The 22,303-nt window shown below is 40.7% G+C and overlaps 1 protein-coding gene across 6 annotated transcripts in view; it reads right to left on the minus strand.

The window, feature by feature from the left end:
• Nucleotides 1-22,303, minus strand: part of Veph1 (ventricular zone expressed PH domain containing 1) — a 208,969-nt gene that overhangs the window by 83,733 nt on the left and 102,933 nt on the right. For all 6 annotated transcript variants that reach the window (XM_076932482.1, XM_076932483.1, XM_034500909.2 and 3 more), the window contains exons 8-9: nt 16,310-16,519; nt 14,940-15,337 (exon numbers count right to left, since the gene is read on the minus strand). In XM_076932482.1, the coding sequence (XP_076788597.1) occupies nt 14,940-15,337; nt 16,310-16,519 (608 nt within the window). The remainder of the gene's footprint in view (nt 1-14,939; nt 15,338-16,309; nt 16,520-22,303) is intronic.

Here is a 22,303-nt window from a genome sequence, read left to right on the forward strand (position 1 = left end):
AGAAAAAATTATACATAAAATTGTATAGGAAAATCATGGGTTGCATGTAAATTAGCAGCTCCCGCTTTAAAGAATTAGCTAATAAAGTATGTATGAGTGTCCTGGGGGGGTGACTCTCTGAGTTTGCACCTCAATTTCTCTTTCTTATTGTAGAAGAAGGTGCTGGAATGCAGGGGCGAAGCCTCAGCAGAGGCCTCTGGATCTAGCACGGGTAGAGAGCCTGTGTTCCCACCCACTCAACTGCTTCACCCTGTGTTTCTCCTCCTTTTATGAATAACTGATAGGGTTAATTTATTCAACCAGTGCCTAGAAACGGCATCACCTGTCTGGAAAACATCAGCCCATCTGTCTGGAAGAGACAAAGGTCGGCGTTGTGAACAGAAGTTACTTGGGCTTCTGATGAAGTGGAAGCAGTGGGGTGGACTGGAAGAAGGTAGTGAAGTTTTCTACGATGTTTAAACTTATTTATAGTATTTAATGCCCTTTGTATCTTATTGCGGGCATCCCAAGGCAGCCTCGTCTATAATGAATAAGCAGCCACATCTCCCTATGCAAACTTTGTTCATGACCAGCTGAGTCCATGTCAAGTTCTTATTATTCTACTTTGTCTTGAACGGAAGGAAAGGACTGTGATCAAAACTAAAAAAATTCTCTTTGCTTCAGAAGTCAGCACGGTTACATTCTGATATGTGTCAGGCCGCTTCTTAACACTGGCAAAGCGCATTTCTTGGTAAGATTTCTGCTCTGGGGGACACCCTGTGGAGATCAGAGGAGCTTCCCAAGCCATGTCTTGATGCATAAAGTGAAAATGAATTTGAAACACATGGATTACATGCTTTAAAAATATGCTTGAGTTCAAAAGTTAACAAAAGTAATACTTGGTTAAAAACGCTTGGGAATTTCTTAAGCCTCAGATGTTTGAGAACTCCGATTCTGACCTCAAATCAGACGGTTCCTTTGCCATTAGAGCGTCATCATTTATGTTAAATGCATTTACAGGTAATACTTTAATCAGCCATGGTGCAAACATGCTATTCTCATTCTTATTTCATTTGTAAACTTCCTCATATTTTAGAATTTAAATTCTCAAACAGTTTTATTCATATCATTTCTAAGTTACTTTAAGGAAATAGAATTGTTTCTGGTGCACATAAGTTTCAAATACACAGCTGACTAGTGAACCGAAAGTCAAACATGATACAATTTCTAAAAACAGTAGCTCATATCTTAAATAGTCAATATATATTTGATACTTGAACTATTGAGATTAAACAACATCAATACTGCATGAGTGTAAAGAATTTTAGTCTTGAGTGTTTTACAGTAGACTCAATTATTTATACAGGTTTGAAGGCTTTGCTAAAAAAGAGAACACAAAAACTCTCTTGATATGATTGTATTTATGAATTTGTATAATTATAAAGTGAAATTTTGGAAGTAAGATTTGACAGGGACTGTCCTAGCTAGGCCTAGTTGTCAACTTGACACAGCCTAGAGTCCTTTGAGAGGAAAAGCCTTAACTGAGGTACTGCCTAGATTAGATTGACATGTGAGGATGTCGTCTGTGGTGTATTGCTAACTGATGTAAAGGCCCAGCCCACTGTGCGGGCCACTATTCCTTAGGTAAGGTGGTTCTAGACTAACAGAGCTGGCTAAACACAAGCTAATCTGTGAGCCAGAGAGTCAGTTAGCAAGCGTCATCTTCCATGTTCTCTGCTGTACTTGCTTTGTTATTGTGTCAGATTAGCAAGCATTCCTGCCTTCAGATCCCTGCCCTGGCTTCCCTCGATGATGGACTCTGATCTGGAAGTTTAAGATAAAAACAAACCCTTTTCTGGCATATCCCAGAGATGCCCCCTCATCCCTATTCCCCTCTTATCTCTTCCCTGCCCCCCCCAGTTCCCTCCTTCCACCTCCTCTGATGACTGTTTTATTTCCCCTTCCAAGTGAGATTTAAGCATTCTCTCTTGGGCCTCATTATTTAGCGTCTTTGGGGCTACGAATTGTAGTGTGGCTATACTGTACTTTATGACTAATAGTCACTTATAAGTGAGTACACACCATGCATGTCCTTTTGGGTCTGGGTTATCTCATTCAGGATGATTTTCTAGTTCCATCCATTTGCTGCTCCAGGAGAGGCTCCAGGGAGTCTATAAGGATGACTCTAGCTGAGACTCCTAGCAGTGGGGGATATGGAGCCTGAAGTAGCCACCTCCTGTAGCCAGGCAGGGCTCTCTCATGGAGGGATAAGGACACCAATCCATCCACAAAACCTTAGAACCAAAATTTGTTCTGCCTATAAGAAGTGCAGAGACAAAATCGGAGAAGAGACTGAGGGAATGGCCAACCAATGACTGCTCCAACTAGAGATCCATTCCATGGGCAAGCACCAATTCTTGACACTACTAATGATACTCTGTTATGCTTACAGACAGGAGCTTAGCATAACTGTCCTCTGAGAGACTCCACCCAGCAGCTGATTGAAACGGATGCAGAGACCTATAGCCAAACATTAAATGGAGCTTGGGAAGTCTTGTGAAAGAGTTGGGGAACTCAGAGGGGATCGAAACTCCACAAGAAGACCAACAGAGTCACTAACCTGGACCCTTGAGGGCTCTCAGAGACTGAACCACCAACCAAAGAGCATACAGAAGCTGGACCTAGCTACCCCTCCCCCACATATGTAGTAGATGTTTAGCTTGGCCTTCATAAGGGTTCCACCAACTACTGGAGCAGGGGCTTACCCTGTTACCTGCCTGTGGATCCTGTTCCCCTAACTGGGCTGCCTTGTCTGTCCTCAATGGGAGAAAATGTGCCTAGTCCTGCAGTCACTTGAAGTGCTATGGTGAGTTCAGAATCCAGGAGGAACCTCCCTCTTTTCAAAGGAGAAGAGGAGTAGGGGATGGAGGAGGGGCCTTTGAGGGGGAGATTGAGAAGGAGGGCCGATATCTGGATGTAAAGTGAATAAATAAATTAATGGAAAAAAAAGCCCTTTTCTCTTCCAAGTTGTTTTTGGTCAGCGTGTTGTATAACAGCAACAGAATGAAATTAAACAAGGATGTAGGCCTGGGTTTAATTATCAATATTTACTGAAAAGATAGCTTATATTTAAGTGTGTTCAAGGTTCTTTATGAAAGAACTCAGAAAAGAACATGCCCATTCACTGAAAAAAAAAAAAAAAAAAAAGGTGATTTACCCAGCAAGGATGACAGTTCTCACGAAGAGGAATGAGGGATAATTGGATTAATCACTAAATATCAGTGAAGATGAATTTGTATTTTTCTTACTCACTGTTCAGTGTTTTGAGTTTAGGAGACTATATTGTCCCCAACATATTCCTTGTTTACACACTTAGCCGGGCATGAATTTTCTTTAAATAATATCTTTTTTAAAGATTTATTTATTTATTTTATGTATGTGGGTACATTGTTGCTGTCTTAAGACACACCAGAAAAAGGCATCAGATCCCAACACAGATGGTTGTGAGCCACCATGTGGTTGCTGGTAGTTGAACTCAGGACCTCTGGAAGAGCAGTCAATGCTCTTAATCGCTGAGCCATCTCTCCAGTCCTAGCCAGGTATTGTTTAAGCATAGAAAACTATCATCCATAAAGGAATAAATTCCATGTTAATAGAGAATCAGGACACTGAACGCAAATTTAAATGTATTTCCAAGTGTGAGTTTCCTGCCTTCTAGGCCATTCATCTTTCTTAAAATGGACATCGGAGCATGCTTAGAATCACAAACTCCGTGCTGTAAGCAGTGTACATAGCTAAGCCTGGTATCACAGGAAAAAATAATGGACTCAATTAAACCACACACTTTTTTCTTTAACACAAAATTTCTTTTTTGAACTTCTAGGAGCCTTTCATTCTTGGCTTCAGGACAACATAGCCTTTTCCCCCCACTCTTCCCCAAGCTATTCTGAGGCCATTCATTTATGGACAATATAGACTTTATTACTGATATTGTTTCCCTCCATTTTATCACCACTTGGGTAATCAGTGGTCAACTTGTAATTCAACAATTGTAAAACTTTTTAGATATAAATGCCTGAAGAATAACTCTACTAATGGATTAATTTAATTTTCTGTGTTTATTTTTCACATAGAATGAACCATCTGTCTCTTTTATAATTTATTTTTGTAGATTTGGTACAACTAAAGGAGGTAAATGAATCTATTAGAATAGAACAGTAAATACAGACATGATGCCCTAATTTGGTAACTAGGGCTTGCTATTTGTTGTATATTAATTAAATTAATAAATTTAAGCAAATAGTGAGAAAACCTCAAAATATTGCATAATACAGCCTGTTTTCTCCTAACAGAATCAAAATCACTGAAGGAAAAAGCAGAGAACTAATATGAAGTGAGGTTTCTTCTGGTGTGTGCTTATTAGAGATTTAAAATTAGTTATAGAGTTGAAGCTGATTTAAAAAAAATATCATTAGCTTCACACTTTTCCTGTCTCTGGAATGAGACCTTTAGACTTAATTGCACTGAGAACATAAAAAGCATTGAAGTAATGCAGTCCAGGGTATGTCATATATCACATTACCTTAAGCTGTGGGACTCTTGGTTTAAGCATCTATGAGAAAGCCAGTGTTTAAAACCACCTACATCAGAACTGCCCTGCTTGAGGACAAGAGGGAGGAGGAAGAAGACAGAAATTATGCATTAGACACTTATCAGCACCCACAGACTAAAGCCAATAGACACCCATAGCAACCAGTCCCAAACTGTGACAAACAAAAATGTTCTCAAACATTTCTAAGTTGTCTCTTACACTTGTCTCTAATTTAAATCACTGTTTCATTGCTGTGAAATCCTGTAAATGGCCCCAAGGCCTTTTAAACAACAGCTTGAAAACCCACAAACGGTGTACTTTTGCAAGAAACATAAGGCTCTGTATGACAGTAAAAGAAATGAAGCCACATATTCAAGGAGTGGAGCAGAATTGTGATCAGAACACAGTTAACACAGGATGCTGCAGAGCTGGGCATCACACTCAGGGTTCAGGATGTCAGAATCTCTAGTGCTAAAGTAAATTATCCTCACTAGAAATTCCATACCTTGGGCCAGGCATGGTAATACACATTTTAACCTCAGCACTTGGGAGGCAGAGGCAGGAGGATCACTGTGAGTTGGAGGTCTGTCTGCTCTACATAGCAAGTTCCCAAAGAATCCAATCCTTGAAGAAAGGTATGGTGTTCAAGCTTTTCTGTCCAACTCCCTTTCTCTTCAACCTGCACCTCAATGTGATTCTTCACAGAAAAACAATGGCAGCATTTTATTCTGTCATAAAACTCTCCCATCTCTCTGTAGAACCACACACAAAGATCTCCTTCCTTCCCTTTGTTTTGGTTTTTTTCACTTTTTTTTATTTTCTCAAAGCTCTTACCATATTCAGCATCTTCCCTACTGCACTTATATTTTAGTTAAGGTTTCTATTGCTGTGATGAAACACCACGACTAAAAGCAACTTGGGAGGTAAAGGTTTATTGAAAGAAATAAGGACAAGATCTCAAACTGGGCAGGAACCTGAAGGCAGAGACCATGGAGAGTGCTGTTTACTGGCTTGCTTCCCATGGCTTGGTCAGCCTGCTTTCTTATAGAACCCAAGCCTATCAGCCCAGGGATGGCCCCACCCACAATGGACCAAGTCCTCCCCATCAATCACTAATTAAGAAAATGCCCTACACCCGGGTCTTATGTAGTCATTTTTCAATTGAGATTCCCTCTTTTCAGATAACTCTAGCATGTGTCAAGTTTATATAAAACCAACCAGGGCAACTTTTTCTCATTTATATTATTTACTTCATGCCTTTTCCTAGTAGAACAGTTTTTATGAAGTCAAAGTTATCACACTGAAGTTTTTCAGGCACTAGAGTGGTTCTGTCACATAACAGGCACTCAAGAATATTATGAAGGAATAGATAAATGAAGAATAAATGGAAGAAATAAGCAGAACATGGACTTTTCAGCACATTAATATTAATCACATTCACTTGAGAATTATACTAGTATACAAACACACACACACAAAATCACACACACACAGACACACACACACACAGACACACACACAGACACACACACAGACACACACACAGACACACACACAGACACACACACACACACACACACACACACAACCACACATGTAGAAGTGATGGATTTCTGAGGGAGTTAGACATGGGAGAAGTTTTAAGGGGAAGAGTGTGGCTAGGAACTGATGTAAATACAATACTCATGGATAGAATCCTTAGATAATAAGGTAATTAAAAAAAACAAACAAATCTTAAGTAGGTAGGAAGAATCAGAGGAAAGTAAGGTCATGGAACTCCAAGACAAATTTTGTCTTCCTTTTAAACGTGATGTATTTTCAGATGACGTAATCTACAGTTCACATAGTTCATTGTAGGGCACACCTGACTGTCGGTATTCTTCCCCTGCAAGGCATAGGTCACCATCGTTCATTCAGAAAACTGTGTTGCTCATAGTTGTACACCATAAGTAGGTGGTGAGACACTATTACAGATGATGTCATCAGTTGTAGGACATAGAGAACTAATCATGAACTGACTAAGAAACTCTCTCCTTGCTGGCTAGCTTTCATAGTGCCAGAAGGTGCTACGTATGCATAGGGGAGAAAAGATATCATGATCTTACCTAGCACTGAATCGTGCATGTTGTCATAATGATCTGCCATACAAGATGTGCCCACAGGTGTTATAGTGTCAAAACTATTCATGGGTAACCAATGGCTGCCTTGGATGCCTGCTCCACAGGAGGGAATTCATGCCTGGTACGATTTTGGCTGGGAAAGCCATAGGGCCTAGAACAATGTACTGATGTTGTTTTACTAAATGGTCATATTGCCAAACTACCTCCTAAATATCTATTTTTAGCCATAGATTTGTGTTGCTCCCAACCTTTGTTGGTAGAGCTCCTTATTGTAGTAGATAGTCCTTAATACAAGGACTCATAACTATTCAAAGTATTGAAAATAACCGACTGTAAGTGTTCAGCTATGGATGACACCTCTACATCAATCTCCTCCTCCCCACAATCCCAGGCTCAGGGACCCTCTGGAAGAGGGGGCAGAAATTATGTAAGCCAGATGAAGGGAATGGGTGTTGTAAATAAAGGCTGTTCTCTACATGGTATGGTTCTCACACACAGTAACTCATGACAGCAGTGGTTTCTCATTCAAGGCCTCCATAAAAATCAAGAGAGTTTACTACAGTGTGGAGGTGGGAGAAGATTGTAATGACCCTCCTTTAGGTGGGGAGCTAATGGTGGCTGATGGCTGCTGAGGAAGAGTCACTTTCCTTTGGGGAGGGACATTGGTAGGCTGCCTATGCCCCAGTGTGTGACATGAACACATGCACAGCACTAATTGGACTTAGTCAATCACTTCTAAAGGTGCAAGCCAAGAACGAATCCTCATGTAAGCTATGCACTGAGCATGTGTCAAAACAGTTTCATTGATTGCACACCTGCTCTACTGTTTTGGCAGATGGAGGTAGGGCAGGTGGTTGTCTCTGTGTGGAGGTGGGGCATATTTACACTATGCACGTTTCTTTCTTCTATTAAGACTTTATTTTGATTTTTGAAACAGAGCCTCTCTATGTAGTCTTGGCAATCCCAGAACTTGCTGTGTCAATGAGACTGGCCTTGAACTCACAGGGACCCCCCTGCCTCTGCTTCCTAAGTGCTGGGATTAAAGTCATGTACTACCATGACCACAGAAACTCTGCACCTTTTACTTAATTTTGTTATGAATCTAAAGATACTTAAAAATATAAGATTTATTACTTAAAAAAAAAAAACCTAGCCACCTCAAAATTCACATGGCTAAAATCAAACTTTAATTCCCATCTCTTCGTGTTCTTTCTTTCTGTAGTTGGAGCTGTCTTGGTGAAGATGCTTTTATCCTTTGGATTATCAGGCCTAGCCTCCTTCTCCTCCATCCCCAGACCACACCCCACCCATCACTGCTGACAGCTTTGCTTTGCAACATACAAGGCGGAAACACCTCTTGTCACCTGCAGCTCAGCTGTTCTGGTCCACATTTCCCAAATGAAACATCCTCTGTCTCAGGGTTTGAGTTTGCTGTCTACCTGCCTTGCCTCTTCAGGCCACCATGTATTGTCACATGTTGGAGAGCCTTCCTCAGCCCTTGGTCTGAGAGCAGTCTCACTCAGTGTACATCTCTATCCCCTGGCTATGCTCTGTTTTATAGCACGACTGTGCATTATGTTATATATTTTCTTCCTTAAAAAAGATTTGCTTCCTTCATCCCAGTTGACTGTGGTTTATATCTTCCTGAGAACAGCAGTGCCTGGTACCCACTAGCATCTACTTGTGAATGAGCATGCCTGTTTTTTTTTTTTTTTCCAAGAGAAAATAAAGAAGAATCTGTCAGTCATTGCTAAGCATTTTATAGTTTGAAAGAGCAGGACACCCTGGGGCTGTCAGAGTTTCTCTGTCTAGCCCAGCACCATGTCTTATGTATACAAATGCTAAGGAGATAGATGGCAAGGTTCTTGGGCCTCGGGGCCTTGAGAATCTTGCTGGGGACACCTACTTTTGTTGCTAGCCATACAGATCAGATGTTATTTCCTATATTAGCATTTCTTTAAAAATTTAAATGCATGTGATCATATGTGAAACATTTTAACTTGTTTTATAGATAAGAAACAGGACCACGTCCTCAGATGAAGGGTCATGGTTTCAAGTAGGCTAGGCTAGAACCCATGGCATCTCTTCAGGGTAGTTATCTGCTTGACACATATCTGGGAAGAGGGGATCTTAATTGAGGAGATACCTCCATAAGAGTATCCTGTAGGCACATCTATGGGGCATTGTCTTGACTAATGATTGATGTAGGAGGGCCTAGCTCGCTGCAGAAGTGCTGCCCCTGGGCAGGTGGTACTGAGTACATAAGAAGGCAGGTTGAGCAAGCCACAGGAGGAAGCTGATAAGCAGCTGTCCTCCACAGTTCATGCCGTAAGTTCCTGTCCCAAGTTTGTCCCCTGACTTTCCTCAGTGTAATCTGAGAATTGTAAGCTGAAAACAAACCCTTTCCTTTCCAAGTTCTTGCTGGTCATGGTGTTTTATCATCGCAATAGAAACCCTAATTAAATAAGATCTAACAAGGGAACCCTCCCTGTGAGAAAAAAACAAAACAAAATGAAACAGGTAAGACCCTAGTCCTGCCATGTAAAGAGTCACCCCTAGAGGAGGCCAATGAGTCTGTTTTGCTAAGCGGGAAAGGTCCATTCTTTCAGTGTTCCTGAAGACTCTTGGTTTACCTTAATGCCTATGAAATGCTAATGCCTATGAAATGCTTTGTGGAAACAATTTTTCTGAAAAAAATATTTCTAGGATATAAATGTTTGTTGAATATTTATATAAGATAAAGAATTTTTTTTTTCCATCTCACCAGTTCTAAAAGTGCAAAAGAGTGACCCAGGGATTTACTAAGCATCTCTGTGCTCACTTCAGGCAGGTCTGCTGACAGGTGCTTAGGGCCCTGTCAGACTGAGCTGCTGGTATAAACACTTGAGTTTCTAAAAGTAAGCTCTTATCAAACACCTGTACTCCCGACTGCCTGCATTTTTGGGGAAAACATGTATCCTCCATCATCTGAAATTTGGTTCATGTGGAGGCAAATTACCCATGCTCCTCCAATATCAAACCTTCTTTTTGCCCCATCAACCCTTTCACCCAGCCAGATCACCGTCTTTCCGTTCCCTAGGTACCAGTACCTCAACTGCAGCAAAGACCAAAATACAGTTTTTCTCTTCTTGTTCTGTTTAAATGAGATTTGATGACAACCAGAGGTCATTTGTTCCCCTACAGTGCAGTCTCACAGTGGAAGAAATTTAACCTGTGGCATTTTGGACTGGAATGCTCCCTTCTTCAAGGGACTCTTGAGGGCTCAAGACCACTTCTCATCTTTTATAGCAGGCAGTCCCAAAACAATGATAGTGGATGACCAATACAAGTCTGAATGCAAGCTCCTCTGAAAAAAGGATACAGACACAGACTCCCAGTGAGCACACCACACACTACCACAGAATGCCTAATTTAAAGATGCTATCTTTAGAAGACTCTATCTAAGACACTGAGATGCACAGGAAACCACTTCTGCTCACCTCTTTTTAATAAGGGTTATCTTCAGGGCAAGGTGTGTGAAATACATTTCTGTATGTTTTTGTCTAACTTATAAGTTTACTTGTGCCTTTAATTATTTGTTAGCAAGGCCCCTTCAAATCTACGAGAAGCATGTCCAGGGTGACCATTATATCAAATGGACTGGTTGTTTCCAGGTTTTGAATGTCTGATTTCGTTGATAGGCAGATAAGCCTTTCTGGATCTCCACACAAGTAGCCTAAGAGTACAAGTGCTCACATAGTTGCCTTCATGCTATTTCTAGCTGGGTGAGTATTCACTTCATCTGTAGAGGAGCCCCATGTCCCGAGGTAAGACAGATTTTGCAAGGCAGATTATGAAGTGACTTACTAGTTCAAAGAAAACCCAATTTTCTTTTCAAGAGGAAGCTTTTGAAAACATAGCTAACAGATAATGTTAGGTACCTAGTGTCCTTTACTGAAATTTGTAATGTGGTGAGTGTGGATGTAAAGCATGTGATGTCCTAACCATTGATTTGTGGTTATTGTTCCTGTCTGAACCTTAAGCTTACACTTGCTTTGGGACACAATGCACAAGGTAATAATTGGATGTGACCTCCTTTTCAGAGGATCCCAGACTTTTCTCTAGCCATGGTGCATGGAAGTCTCATAGGCCATCATAGGTGATTTAAATTCATGCATGTGTTGGCTGGGAACACCGTAGAGGAAGACTTAGCCATAGTGATGTCTGCATTTTTTAGTTGAAATCCAGTCCTTAGAGAAATGGTCCAGAGAGTAACATAATCTGAGAGAAGCCCCAGAGAGAGCCCCAAGAAAACCATTTCTAGAAACTGGAATTGGTGTTCCCTGATCAGGGTCTCAGAATAGGGGCCAATGTGGCATCATCATCACGAAATGTGTTCTTCACTCTCAAAGTCTGCTCAAAGTTCTTGATGGAGAAATTATCTTAATACTGAAGTTCGGCTAATGTATTAAAAAATAGCAAAGATCTCTACCCAGAACCAGTAAATGAATGCACATTATTATCACTGCTGGACCGTTTGCCGCTAGGCAAGCCAGGTGAGAAAAGGCTATCAGTGAGCCTTCTAATTGTCTGTTTCAATGTGAACCCGAAGCATCACCTTAGGCTCTGTGATGAAAGCCCAGCATGCCTAAGGCTTTCCTGCACAGCATCTTCATAGTGCAAGCTGAGCATCCCAAAGTGCTCTTGACCATGATTTTAATGCCTTAGACTCAATGTGCTTTATGACCCTGAGCTCAGAATGCTAAAAAAAAAAAAAAAAAAAAAAAAAAAAAATAGTGCTTGCCATCTATCCTTTAACAATGACTTAAAACTAGCATGCCTAGGAATGTGGGCAGACCTAAAGTGCTTTCTTATATGAACAGGGATAGCACCCCATTCCCATGGTCCTTCCCATGGTCTCTTTTCCTTCGTCAGTCACTACATCTCTTTCTCTCTCAGGGATTTTTGGTTTGGCTTTGCATTCACCAGGATGTAAACCATTATGCAACTGCACTAGAAGGGTCCAGTGTTGACAGCATCCTCTCGGTGACCATAATTCTGAGTGTGACATGGAGGATCTGTCCATGGTAAGTTAGGAGGCTGTATTTGTAATTAAGCACACAAATGTTTCTTGATTTTTACAGCAGATTTTTATCTTTAAGGAAAAATCATTTCATGTGGACTGGCTGGAGGAAGGACCACCTTCTAAGGTTAAAAATAAGCTTTTTGCAAGTCAGGCTTGTCGTGTGTTATACAGATGGGATGTATTTTTACTCAGTTAAGAAACACTTCAGGTAAAGCAAAGGAACTTTGCTGTGATGGGTTCTTTCAAGCTCACAAGGTTTTTGTGGAACTCCAGAGATGGACTGGATTTTAAAAGATTTATTTAATATTACCTGTGCATATGCTTTTGGCCTGTGATTATTTTGCTCACATTAATGAATAATAATGATTCAAACTTTTAAAACATTCTTTGGCAGATGAATCCAATTTTCTGGTGTTGTATGTAAATATAATCAAATAGTGACCTAAGGCCAAATTTGCTTACAGGTACATAATTTCCAGTGACTGGTAACTTGGCCAATCCAATAACAAGAATGCCATGACTAAAAAAGGAGTCAACCTCAGTAAGACCTGAGATGTGACAAGTGTCTTTTCCAGAGATGATGTTAGATTTGTTCAGATCCACTTTCCCATTATTGCTGATCCCCAGGGTGACCAAGGTCAGGGTTAAAAATGCTATTTGTGACCTTGAGTCATACTGATTCTGGCACTTTTGTGACCAGTACGACTTCTATTCTTTTATCAGTATTTATCATTGAGGTATCAGGTTGAAGCACATGACACTGATTTTTTTTTTTCTTTTAGATCTAAACAGTTGAACATTTTGCATTTTCTGTTTTTCTCATGTGAACCAACCTAAAATGTCCAGAGTTTCCTTAAGGGTTGCTTTGGGTGGTTTCTTACAGTGTGGACTTTGTGTAGCACTCCAGAGTGTTTACTGTTTGTTGATGTTTCCTACTGTTTGTCTCTTTAATTGAATGTTGCAGAGAGTTTTCATTTGTTTTTGCTTCTTTTCTTCTTTGTTTCTTGATTATTTTGCATAATTTATTCGGAAAGGGCAAATGTTTCTTTTAGGCTAACAACACACTTGACATCAACATAATTTCTCAGCCAGAATCTTCAGTAAGTTTTTAAGAAAAGAGATGTAATACAGTTGTACTGATGAGCTTATGAAACAGCGAACGCATGTCAGTCAGAGGATGGGTGGTGTCTACCGAATACCTCACATGGCCGTTGAAATATCAGAAGTGTTCTAGCCAAAATATTTTGTCGGTAGATGTATTTCCAGGCAGTCATATAAATATTTTATCTCTTACACATGTCCTGTACAGGAATTTCCCAGGAAATTACTACAATATGAATGAATTCCAAAATGTCAACTTAAAAATTACACACGCAGTTCCAGGTTATCCCTGGTCAGAAATATTACCATCAAAAGTAAATATGCTTTTTCCCCCCTTTTTCTTTGATATTGGATTCATTCACCATTTGGAAAAGAAACCCCAAGTCAGTTAGCTTAGTCTAAAGCCAATTTTAACTCTTCCACTAATTCATTGTAAGTGAGCACTTACAGTAGTTCTATAGGATTTCTTCCATATTGTAACATGATTGAAACTTATTATATAGTAAACCTTTTATATTTTAGATGAAGTTTCACACACACACACACACACACACACACACACACACACATGCATGCACGCACATACACACAAAAATTGTTCTGGTAAGTGAAATATGTTGAACTCTCTTTAATACAGATTTTCTTTACAACACTCTGAAATTCACTTATCCCTTACATTAGCCTCTTGGACCCATGTACCTAGATTATTAGCAAAATAGCAGTTATAAAGAGGCCACCCAGACTGAACTTCACTAATTTAGGCATCCCTACAGCCTGGTATACTTAACCATATAGAACGTATTTGAATGCACACAATACCACTTTCATTTTTACCATTAGAAAAGAAATTTAGGAAGGCCAATCAGACTCCTACAGACATCGAAAGTGTCTGCCTCTGCACAGACTCGCAGCTAACTGCATTTGTTATACATGGACCTCCTCTTCTTTGGTTTAGTGGAACACATTCTATCTTCCTGTCAGAAGGGAGAAAAAGGATGGGAAGTGGAATAGGAGGAAGTGCACCCTCCAGGGATCCCTACCTTTCTGCTGCTCCTTTCTGGGTGCTGAACTGCCTGGCTTTTTTTCCTGTGGGAAGTTGGCGTGTTGAGACCTCAGTTTGATTCTCAAGAGACGGTGTCTGTTGTCTGAGGATTGCTGAGAAAAGCTCTAAGAGCCACGCGGTACCTTCAAGTCACCCATGCCAGTTCAGTCTACGATCAGCCCTGGTGTTCTACTGGTGTTAAACTTGTGTCTCAAACATTCCCAGAGCCAAGGTAAAGATAGGAAAGGTAAGAGAGTGCCAGGGGATTCACTGATTGATATAAATAATGTTTAAGAGATTTAATTAATGCAAAAACTCTGTGATGACCAAATGTCAAAATTATAATTAGAGAAAGTTTCAATATACTCAATGATCATTTCTTTGGACCAAGGATCTTGTACAGTGTGTTAAGATACTGTGACTGATCAATCCTGGCTTCAGTTTGTCTGTGTCTTTTGCATCACTTTAAACTGTGCTCCTGTGGTAGGTCTAGCCTCTTTAAACTATCTTTACTTTGTCCTTTGTTGTCCCAGTGTCTCCCATTCCTGCTGGCTTTTTATCTGAACCACTTCCTGGAATGGCTTACTATATTCCTCCTATAGTCTCTAGTAAATCAGAGACTGTGTTCACACTCAGATCTTGAGTTCCATAGGGGCCAGAGCTGGACACATAGGAATGTAATCAGAGGGCAATCTCTCACAGTCAGAGCAATGCATAGCTTCCGTTTGATTACATGGATAGAAGCATCCTCTGAATGCCCTTACCCTAGAGCCTGCTTCCAGGTCACTGTTTTCGCTTTTTATAGATTGGGAGTGGGAATTGGTCAGCAAAATCAGGAGACTTAGGAACATCCAAGTGGAACCAAAAAGACAAAAATCAAGGTAGGGCTCAATTTTACCCAACGAGCGGCAACCAAGATAACAGATGACATTTTCAAATGATCTATTCTGCAAAATGTTCATGAAAGGGTATGAGTGTTTAGATGTTTTTAGAGTTTGTCATTGACATTGATAGCGAGTGTGGAAAGTTCAAAGCACTTACCTTCAATGGTGCACTGGTCCGGGATTGGGACCTTTTTTGCGATTTCCAACGCATATGCCTTCACTTTGCTGAGGTTTTCCTTTAAATGCAAGTAGAGCTTATCTTGGTATTCAACAGGACTTGTGGCTACCTCTGGGATTTCTTTTTGGATGTTTTCTTTAAAAGTTTGAGGCGTATTCTCTGGTTCAATGTGTATAATACTTGGGTGTGAAGCTGAGGAATTTCTCAGCTGTGATCCATGGGTATCTGTCTTAAGGGGCAACTTGCCAATTCCGTGACTGAGTGGGTCTATTTCTGAAAGAGAGATGCTGGCATGTACTCCTGCCTTTTCTTCATCTTTGCCATCTTCCACACTCACACCGTTTGTGAGCACAGTATTCAAAGCCAAACTTTTGGACCTATAATGAAAGATTAGAAGAGTTACAGAAGCTCTTGCTTCCTGGCAAGGATAAGCAGTGACACTAGCCCAAAAATGTGCTTCCTCCGGACTGGGACACTGTTAATATATGAGAAAAAAAATCAAAGACTGCCTGATGTATAACATTTTGAAACTAGAGGGCTGGAGTTGTAGTTCAGTGGCACAGAGCATGCTTGTTATACGTAAGGCCCTGGGTTTTATCCTCAGCCACACCAAAAAGAAAGAAAGAAGAGATGTCACTTGGCTGAAGTTTTCCTTTAAATGCAAGTAGAGCTTATCTTGGTATTCAACAGGACTTGTGGCTGCCTCTGGGATTTCTTTTTGGATGTTTTCTTTAAAAGTTTGAGGCATATTCTCTGGTTCAATGTGTATAATACTTGGGTGCCTTCGGATGAAGATTTAAGTCAATTTCATAATAAAGTTGACTGTAAAACAGTAGACATAGAAGTTTTTAGTATTTTCTTACTTTTATGTGCTTACTCATCAAAGTGTGAGAGATGTAACTGAGAGCCATTCTGAAAATTAGCATTATTTTAAAAACAAAACCAGATGTTTGCCTTCTACTTCTATTCCCTAAGTCAGTTGTTCTCACTTTGTGGCTTGTGATACCTTTGGGGGTTGAATACCAGATATCGTGCAAATCATATATTTACATTATGACTACTAGTAGCAACAATCAAGTGACATTATTGTTTGAGGGTCACCACATCATGGGGAACTGCATTAAAGAGTCTCAATACTAGGAAGGTTGAGAACCACTGCCCTAAGTAAATAGTAATGCTATTTGAATAATGAGAGCATTGTGTGTAATATTTAATTCATCAAAGGATAGAACTTTGCATAGCTATGGAATAAAAAAACAAACCATAAAACACCCCAAAGCACTGTGACCACAGAAGCAATAACAAATATAACTTTGTACTTCAAAATGATGACTGAACAAAAGTTATACCTGCTAAATCTAATGTTTTTCCGTTCTTCCTTAGAGACGTGGTCTAGGCTGTATCTCCGGACAGAGCCAGGGGTATTGCTCTCAGCATTTATTTTGTCTTCAGAGGCTTTGGTTTTAACTTGGAGTTTTTCATGGTCTTCACTTTCAGGCTTTGTGGTCTTGGGTTCTCCCAGTTCCTCAGGAAAGCTAACTTCAGTGCTGGCTTTTCTTCTAAAAAGAACAGAGATGAGGGCATGAGCTTCCTGTCATCTAGGCCCTTTGGGACAGAGAGACTTTATCCCACCACCCTTCATCTGGAAATAAAACTCTGCTGGATAATTTTCTCATTTGTTGTGTGCAAACCTTTATTGACTATCATGGACACAGGCCTTTGATACTGCTTCTATATAGCTTGCTGTGCCAGAAGGTTAGAAACATTCGTGACCACGCCATCTCTGCTCTAGAAGTGTTTTCTGGGGTTCTGGAGAATAAAAGCCATTTGTCTTCATATTTATCACATTCCTCTAAAAAACTCATCAAAAGTCAGACAAAAATCATGCCATACATCTTGTAGAAACTTTACATGTGCTGATATGTCTTGTGATAGAAGTTGCTGATGGTTTCTGCAAACACATGACTTTGTTAATTTTAGGGAAGTCACTGTAAGTCTTTCCCTTTCAGAATGAAGTGTGTCTTCTCTATTTTAAAATATGGAATAAATGAGTTTTTTTTTTAAAAACATAAATGATATTAGTAGCTCTCTCTATTTAAGATTTATTTGTATTTTATTTATGTGTATATGTGCATGTATATATGTGTATGTCATGTGTGTGTGGGTGCCTGTGGAGGCCAGAAGAGGGAATAAGAGTCCTCACAGTTGAAGATACAGGTGGTTCTGAGCTGCCCAACATGAGTGCCAGGAACCAAACATAAGTCTTCAGGAAAAGCAGCAAGGGCCATTAACCACTGAACCATTGCTCTAAATATATTTTATAAGACTTTATGAAGCACTTTATGGGTCATTAAACGTTTTCTTTTAAGGCAGAAGTAAAAACTAAGGTATTATTTGAGGCCCCCTGAGAGCCAAGTGTTCCCTAGGCAGATAAGAACTGCAGATAAACCAGATAAACCAGATAAACCCAGCTCTTTGAGACCCACTGAGCCAGACAAGGATGGCAGGAGGGCAGAATATATTTCTATCTCTTGTTTGTATTCTAATATTAAACTGACCTATGGTATTTAATTTTTGAAAATTATGTACTTATTTTGTATATATATGTTTGTGCCTAACTGTGTGTATTTGTACCACAGCAGGAGCCCACAGCAGTCAGAAGAGGGCATTGGATTCTCTGGAATGAAAGTTATAGGCCACTGTGAGGCACTATGTACGTGCTGGGACTGAACCTGGGTCCTCTGCAAGAACAGTAAGTTCTTTTATCCACTGAGCCATCTTTCCAGCTTGAGTTACTTTAATTGTTACTTAACTATCATTATTCAAACCTGTTAATACCAATTCATATACTCACCAGGGTAAAATCAGATGATTTTAATGCCCACACTTCTGACATAAAATATATATCATTTTCCCATATACACCAATTCACCACCACTAACTGGGTGTCCTGAAATTCTCTACAATTGCAACACTATCCGGATTTGGCAACAGTTTTCACATATTTTCATGCTTTGATAATCAGTTTCAAGCATGGGATCTCGGGCCAATAACATTGTGAATAACTTGAGAACAGAGTCAGAGGGTTTCCACATGTACACCTCTTCTCCAAGGTTCAATAATTCACCAAAGGAGACTTTAGGCTCAAGAGACTCTAAAAGGCTCAAGACTTTTAGTTACAAGTTATTCTCAGATGCCCACTGACTCCAAGAGAAGCATGTCAAACACCTCTAGGTCACGGTTGCCAGTAAAATACAAAACATCAGGTCAAATAAGAATTTCAAATAAACAGCAAATATTTTAAAGGTGTATTTATTATTAAAATATTGAGTACATGAAACATTCATGTATATTATAAAAATGAAAGCATTTTATATTTTTAATGTTTTATGCCATATTTATTTATATATACATGTATTTATTATTTATTAGTACTCATGTATATTTTAGTACATCATTACTAAAATGTATTTCATTATACTAAATTGATTCTTCCAAAAACCCAAAAAATGTTTTTATCTGAAATTCAGCTAGATGCCTTGTACTTTTTAAAAATTATAGTTGGCTACCTGGCCATCTGGCTAGACTACTTTGCTTCCTCAGGTATTCACGGACAAGGCAGATGTAGCAACTGGGGAAGGTTTGTGGACTAAGAGAGCTGGGAATTCCTGGGATCTAAAGTCAGGGTGACTGCATTGCCTCGGGTCTAGCCATGAGTTGTTGGCAATTCCTCCTGACTCATCCCAGGCAGAGGGAAGCAGACCGTTATCCATTAAAGGTCAAGTGTGAAGGGTGTCAGAGAGTGAGCCAAAGTCCCCCACCTCTGCCATTTTTATATCTTGTCACTCAGCTTAGAGAGAGCACATCAAGGACCTTAGAAGGCATTAATTAAAGGTCAGAAATCAACAATGAAATCTCTGAAGGAAGAAATGGTCTCCATGCATGACCCCGATGAGTGTTGTCAGTGGGCAGAGCCTCAGTGAGCAGAGCCATGGCCACACAGACTTCACGACTCACAATTTCCCTTGTTTGGGAATATTCAGATTTGAAGTGCACATGAGTTAAGGAACAGGGGGACAATGAATGGCTGTGACTCTGCCAAAGCCTTAAGATGGGTTAAAGAGAACTTTTAGTCACCCTACCTGGACATGCCCAACTTCACCGTGGAGCAGGTTTTGATGATAGTAGAGCAGAAGGCCCGGAAACAGTAGATAGAAGGATTGGGCTTAAACTATCGTACCCTGTTCCTTAACTTGTTCCTTCTTTTAAAATAAAATATAAAAAGGAGACAAAACTGTCTTAGAAGCAATGCCCATTCCAGATAAGCACACCAGACCCCCTAACTTCCTTCAAACATGACTGTTAAGAGGCCATGCAGGCCACTCACTCTTCCTGTGGGTGTTTTCTAGGATGGAGCAAATGGGCTGGTCTCTCCCAGGGGGTCGCTATTTATTTTTCGTTTGTCACTTTTTAACTCCAGAGGTGATTTACAGTACGCTTTGCCAGGATTCTGTAGTCCTTTAAATATTAACTTGGCCTTAACTCAACAAGCCACATTACAAGGGGCTCAGATGATTCTGTCTGAACAGTTTCTGGTCTCTGTTGCCAAAGTATAAAGTCTTTAGATGTGTGTCTAGGGATACCCAGGGGAGGCCTAATTGCCTCCCTCTTGTGTGCACTGGGACTCTCCTAAGAAACAAATTGGCCCGCAGGCAGCTTGCTATGATCCCTCTGAGCTAGGTGATGAGACTATAAGCTGGTAGGAGCAGAGAGATAGGCAAGTTCTGTTCCTGGCCCCTTAAATCAAGGAAAAATAATATTAGTTCACGTTTGATGATCTTGGCTTTCAATCCCATGTCCAGGACACTCACATGCAGTTAAGCTTGTTAGTGAGGAAGGAGAACCCAGTGGGCTGAATCCACACCAGAGTCCTAAATTCTGGGGATGTTAATTTTTTACTCTTTGTCAACTTCTTGGGTTATCACCAGCTATCTAAAGGATTACACAGATGGGACAGTCACGATATACCCCTGGCCCCATAGTCCTGTTGCCTGTTTAGGGACTTCAGTGCCTAATGCTGCCGGAGTATGAAAGTGCAGAGATGCTGCCAGGTCCTGGGAAGCCTGTTCTGCTTTTGAGCTATTCTGTAGGTCAAAGTGGAATCATGCAAAGGCTCAGTTATGTGGGGATTATAATGTAGTCTTGTCCACAGTTCAGTTTCGCTGAAAGGAAATTCTGCTCCAGCTGATCTGATTTACACTAGATTTTTACATATGTGTGTATGGGAGGTTGTGGTTGAGGGGTGGGGAGGTGTAGGGAGGCATAGGGGTGGGAGTATGGGGGTAGAGGGATTATTGATTTTGAGCAATTGTAGACAGACAATAAGAGAAATTTCCTTGCAATCAGAAGAAAAATATTAAGCTCCAATACAAGGGCATGGTCTCCTTAATACAGATGCTCAGCCATTTTTTACACTCAGATTTTTGCTCAATCAGGGAGAAATAGGAAAATAAGGAATGCCGGAAAAGTGCAAGACCCTTAACACATGCTCTTCAAGTGCAATCTGCAGACCGGGAACCCCAAGTCCTTGGAGCTCATGGGAATCATAGACTCCTCCCCAGACCCACAAAATCATCAAGATCACTGGCCAATCAATGCAAATGTTCACCAACCAACCCCAGGCTATCTTCCAGGCATTCAGATCGGAACAGCATGAATCCATCACAGAAAGAACAGAATCAGAAGAGGACCTGTGCAGAAGCAGGGAGTGCTCATTAAGGCAATCTGCACAGTTTTTGCAGAGTTGATAGGATTTACTGTTAGATCCATTTAGGGTCTCCATAAATTCCAGGGTGAAGGTACTTTTTCAGCTTTCACTGCCAACAGACACTGGTGCAGATATGCTCTAAATATTTGGTCAATATTCCTGAGTTGAGCACGTGGGGAGCTGTGGCCCCAGCACAGAAGGTGGCCCTAGTCTGTCACATGGCTGTCTGGATGTGGTACAAGTGAAATTCCAAAGGAGTGCAGCTCAGCCATGTCACCACAGCACTCCAGAGTCAGGATGGAGCTATGGAAGTAGGGTACTGTCTTTTTTCTAGACTGTTAGCCTGGGGACTGATAAGGGGCTGGCAATGAACTGTCAGCTGTGAAGACATCATCAGTGTCCAGCATGTGACACTGCAAGAGCAAGAAAAACGTTTAATACTTCCTTCTTGGTGCGCCTCAGTCATGACATATGCGGTAGAAGCACAATGTTCTGCTTCTTGTTGCTGTCGCCAAATACTGACACGAGACAACTAAAGGGAGAAAGAGTTTATATTGGCGTGAAGATCATGGGGGAGATTGTCCATTGTGGCTTTGAGGGATGGTGGCAGGAGCTGAGGACAGCTGGTCACATTGCATACTCAGGAAACAGACAGTAAGTAACCAGCAACTGGGGGACTGGGTAGAGAGTCTTAGGGCCTGCCCCAGGGAAATACTTCCTTCAGGGAGGCTCCACCTCCTAAAGGTGCCATAGACTTCCCAAACAGCACCACTGGGTGCTAAACACATGAGGCTTCAGAGATCTAAATCATAGCAAATATTTGCCCAGCATTGGGGGAATATCATTAGTTGAAAATATGTCATTGTCTGGGCTGGGGTAAGAATACCACACATTCTTAGGGCTCAATTTCTAGCTCATTTAAGGGCTTAGCACTTAACCTATGGAAAAGTTTAGCTAATAGACTTACTTATGTTGCTAGCTTAAAAGAAAAAAAAAAGGTTTACTTTTATCTTATGATAAATATAAGTGCTGTTAAGAACTAGTTTTGTTACAGTGTAACCTGTCCCCAATGGCTAAAAATGTGTGTGTGTGTGTGTGTGTGTGTGTGTGTGTGTGTTACCTTTTACCCAGTAAGTCTTTTACCTTGGGGTCCCAGAGAAAAGTCTGGGGAGTAAAATGTTGGATACGGAACATCACCCTCAGATTGGTATCAGTGGCTTCATTGAGGATCTATCACAGCACTTTTCAAACTACTTGTAGCTAACAAGTGTCTGTTGTTTTTATTTTCATGGTAATGGATAAACTAAGCGTGCAGTGTCTACTGGTCATGTGCTTGCCCGATGAGGGAATGCCATGTTGCTGCAAATGCTACAAGTTCTGTACTATGCTGTGTGGTCTGATAGGAGAGAGTTTGCAAGTGAGTGCTTATCTGTGGGCCGTGTCCCCAGCAGTGCTGAGCATTCTAAAGTTACCTACCCTAATGCTTTCCAGGCACAGAATGCCAATGTTAATGGTGAACACTTACCATGGGCTTTTTATCTACAGGGATTGATGCTCTAAGTCCCTGTATTTGTGC

The sequence above is a fragment of the Arvicanthis niloticus genome, chromosome 4 (genome assembly GCF_011762505.2).
Source record: "Arvicanthis niloticus isolate mArvNil1 chromosome 4, mArvNil1.pat.X, whole genome shotgun sequence".
In the NCBI taxonomy this organism is placed as follows: Eukaryota; Metazoa; Chordata; class Mammalia; order Rodentia; family Muridae; genus Arvicanthis; species Arvicanthis niloticus.